We start from the raw sequence: 4,355 nt of genomic DNA, 5'->3' as shown, positions 1-4,355 counted from the left end.
CTGTGCTAGTGTGTGTGCGAGCGGCTATACGTTTCCGCACCGCCTCAACGATCCTCTCCAAACTTGTGTACGGAACGATTCTACAGATCATGACATGTTTTCATTGGCTATCTTTTTTTTCAGTTTCATTTTTTCACATTCCACTTTCAAAAACATTTAAAATAGTGCGAAATTTTGCATTAGCAGTCACAACAGCACGAAAACACGACGCACCTATCGGACCTTATATGTGATGAATATTATTAATTTTTTTTAGTTTGACCACCATAACAGGCATGACGGTTATGGCTAGTACTTAGGAATAAACTGTTGTATTCACCGCTTAGAAGACTGTACTTATACACTGTTTGTATATCAAGATGTGATATTTACCACGCCTACCAATTTAACAAGCACACCATAGTTACAAGTGCTACAGTTACAAGCACCATAGTTACAAGTGCTATAGTTACAAGCACCATGGTTACAAGTGCTACAGTTACAAGCACCATAGTTACAAGTGCTACAGTTACAAGCACCATAGTTACAAGTGCTACAGTTACAAGCACCATGGTTACAAGTGCTACAGTTACAAGCACCATAGTTACACGTGGTGAGACTCAGCTCCACTGCATCGTAACTGCCAGAGGCGGGACCCGCCGCAGACGCGTCAGGGGACGCGGGTGTCGTTGCGCATGCAGCACTGTGACGGTGGAACGTTCCAGTTGTAGATGTAGGAGTAACGCAAGCGCACCTCCTGCCGGCACATGCGTCCCTGCGTCCTCAGTTCCTCGTACTTGTCCAGCATCTGCGTGAGGCTCTGCTTGTGCGTGACAAGGTAAGCGTTAAAGCATCCGCGTGATCGGTACTCTGTGTTGAAGCGTGGGTCGTGGACGCGGCGGGCGAGCGCCGGGGCGAGCCACGCTCCCAGCGACACATCCTCGCTCGCGTACGCACGCAGCGCGTCGCGATTCCGCGCCACGAACGTCACCAGGTCGCGCCCCACGACATAGCCACCTCCCAGCGCGTACGGCAGGTAGTAATCACAGAGGAACCATGACGGCTCCGCCCACCGCTTGCCGCGCCGCCGCACCGGCGCCCGCCCGTCAAAGAACCCCAGGTAGAGGTCGCCGGCGCCGGCATAGTCGTCCCGCAGCATGGCGTAGAGGGCGTCGAGACGCACAAACGTGTCGTCGTCGACCTTGAGCACGAAGTCTGCGTTGCGGTGGTCGTCGACCCACGCCAGCGCGGCTAGCAGCTTCGCCGTCAACGCTCCGTACGAGTCGTTGACGAGCGGCAGACGCAGCAGGTCGCCGTGGCGATCGTGCTCGCGATCCAGCGCGGCGCGTTCCGCCGCCGACGCCCCGGCCGTGCCGATGACGAAGTGATGCTCTACGCCATTGCTCCCCGCCCCCGCCAGGCGGAGCCACGTCTGCCGGATCACGTCGCGGCGTTCCAGGTACGCGGGCGCGGTCATGACGATAATGAGCAGGTGTGCGGACGGCAGGTGCGAGCGCCCGCCGCCCTCCAGCTCCCGCTCGAGGCAGGTGAGGCGAGGCGGACGTGCGAGGTCGCCATAGCGACGCGCGAACCAAGCGAACGCTACTCCGGCGAGGAAGGAGACGAGGGAGCAGACTATGAGCTTCCTGCGTCGCGCGAACGCTCCCCACAGACGCACCGCTCTCACCATCGCGTCACCGCGGCGACGCGTCGCGAGGCATGGCCGACGCGCGATGGACGTTCGCTTGTTGTGAGGGGGCGCTGTTGGCAGTCGTATTTGTCCCCGTAGAAGCGAAGAGGTCGTCCAAACTTCAAATTACCATTTATCTTCTGTCACGCTGTCTCGCTCTTTCAAATGTGAACTCTTTACAAGCCTGAAATAAGAACGCAATGTCAGCAATGTAAGCCACACACGAATCAAATGATTGGGTAATTTTTCTCGACATTCACGCTTCGGGTAACAATTAATTATGAATACGAACTAAGCAGTTGCACTAAAGCAGTGCAGATGATAATATTAGTATTACTGCATTGGTCTATCTAGCTCTAGTACTATAGCCCGCGGATCGCTGCCGCAGGGCTATAGCACATTCTGCCATAGATGTAATCTAAGCAAATGGTCCAACTGATGTGATAGCAGCAGCAGCAGCAGCAGTAGCGACAGCAGCGGAAGCAGCAGCGGAAGCAGCAGCGGCAGCGGCAGCCCGCGGGGGTGGGGGTGGAGGGGGGTGTAGCATGCAAATGTGCCGATGGCACACAATTCTACAGAACAGTATAGTCGTAGGGGGGTCGAAAACCTGTTCATGATTGTGTCACCGCCTGCTCGCTCGGTGGCCTCTTCTCCTTTCTCTTCTCCCTATCGCGCTCCCTCTCTCTTCAATTTGGTTTTATTTTAACGGCTCATGCATAACGTGAGTGTTCGTGTTATCATGTATATACGATCAGCAGCTGTTGCAGCGGCGGCGGCGGCGGCGGCGGCGGCGGGACGACGGCGGCGGGACGACGGCACAGCGCGCTAACACACGTACACACGTATCGGTGCGCTAGGATGCAGCAGCTGCTGAGCGAGCGAAGCACGCGTAGCATCACATCACCGAGCCGCTCTCTCTCTCTCTCTCTCTCTCTCTGAGTGTCTCTCTCTGGCTCTCTCTCTGTCTCTCTCTGTCTCTCTCTGTCTCTCTCTGTCTCTCTCTGTCTCTCTCTGTCTCTCTCTGTCTCTCTCTGTCTCTCTCTGTCTCTCTCTGTCTCTCTCTCGTGAACGATCTTCCCGCAGTGACCCGCGGCGAGCGTGTGCCGCGTGCCGTGGCTGACACCACCAGCAGCAGCAGCAGTAGCAGCAGCAGCAGCAGCAGCTGGACACCCGTATGTCCGGCGCATGCGCTGTAGACATGAAACCTTACGTCGTCGGCAGCTGGCGACGACGCTAGCGGCGGCGCTGCTAGCGCTGACGGAGCGTCGGCAGTGATGCGCGCGCGACGCACGTGACGCAGCTAGCGGCGCACACGTGACGCAAGCAGGAATAATGACGAAAGTACCGCTACCGTATTTTTTCGGGGAGATGGTGAGTACGTATCATTACGCGACGAGATACGGTGACAGGTTGATCACTATATGACGACGACGACGACGACGACGATGATGATGGTGATGATGACGATGACGACGACGACGATGATGACGACGACGATGATGACGACGACGATGATAACGATGATGATGATGGTGGTGGTGTTGATGATTATGATGATGATAATGACGATAATGACGATGATGATGACGATGACGATGACGATGACGATGACGATGACGATGACGATGATCATGATGTAGATGACGATGATGATGATGTTGACAGTCAATGACGTGTGCGTGCAAGTAACAGCTATAATATGAGGCCATGCCTTTGATCACAGCGGTATATACCCACAATGCTTCTATTCGTTGGTTCAATATTCGCTATACATGATCTCATGCGATTCACAACGAGAACTCGCTCTGCAAACTCCGGCGCATTTCTCCGTTACAAAACAAAACAGCGCTGCGGTGAGTAGAGTCGGCAATCGGACTGTTTATCCGGACATTCTGTGTTTGTGTAGTTGACTGAACAAATTAGCAGTGAGGCAGCGAGTCAGGGGTGGAGTGATTGTTGCCGTCTGACAGACATGAGTCCCGACCTGCACTCTAAACTGCTATGTCGAATACGACTTGCCGTGTTTGTTCGGGTATATTATTCACTCGCCTCCCCCGTAAAAATGTAAACAATTGACACCATAAATGTGAGACGCGTGTTACGTAATCAGCGAATCGTCGGAGGTATGTAACAATGACAACAAATAATGATGACTCGCGTGTTACGTAATCACGAACATTCGAATATGCTATACCGCGTACGTGTGTCAAATACCTCCATCCGACAGCTTGTCACAATTGTTGGTGTTACGGGTGCTGGGTCGTTGTCGCAATGCGTGCACTGAGAATCAAGAGACGCTTACGCCCGCTGCATAGAACCGTGCATAGGGCCGCGACGAAATAATGGATATGGGAGATGCCACAATATGCAGGAACATTCGTTGATTGGGAGTAGAATCGGAGAAGAGGGGCAGAGAAATGCGAAGAAGGGAAGAGAGGCTGGGAAGAGGGAGGAGAGAGGCGGGGGAGGGGAGAAGCGGGAAGGGGCTGGAGGGAGAGAGAGTGCGGGGAAGGAAGAAGAGGCGGCAAGGGAAGAGAGGGGCGGGGAAGGAGGAGAGAGCGGGGGAAGGAGGGAGAGAGCGGGGAGGGAAGACGGGGAAGGGGAGAGAAGAGGTGGGGAAGGGGAGAGAGAGAGGCGGGGGAGGGGGGGGGGGGGAATAAAATACCCCGAAAAAAACAGCAAAGCG

At 54.6% G+C, this 4,355-nt stretch overlaps 1 protein-coding gene across 2 annotated transcripts in view; it reads right to left on the bottom strand.

Moving 5' to 3' along the window:
- Nucleotides 1–401: 401 nt before the first annotated feature.
- The window catches only part of LOC106818970 (beta-1,3-galactosyltransferase 6-like), a 22,650-nt gene continuing 18,696 nt past the window's right edge, over nucleotides 402–4,355 (bottom strand). For both annotated transcript variants that reach the window (XM_014823636.1, XM_014823635.1), the window contains exon 2: nucleotides 402–1,853. In XM_014823636.1, the coding sequence (XP_014679122.1) occupies nucleotides 650–1,669 (1,020 nt within the window). In that variant the 5' untranslated portion in view covers nucleotides 1,670–1,853 and the 3' untranslated portion in view covers nucleotides 402–649. The remainder of the gene's footprint in view (nucleotides 1,854–4,355) is intronic.

Source organism: Priapulus caudatus, unplaced genomic scaffold (genome assembly GCF_000485595.1).
Source record: "Priapulus caudatus unplaced genomic scaffold, Priapulus_caudatus-5.0.1 Scaffold2699, whole genome shotgun sequence".
Lineage (NCBI taxonomy): Eukaryota > Metazoa > Priapulida > Priapulimorpha > Priapulimorphida > Priapulidae > Priapulus > Priapulus caudatus.
The sequence above is the reverse complement of the archived record's forward strand: the minus strand, read 5'-3'. Positions and strand labels throughout refer to the sequence as shown.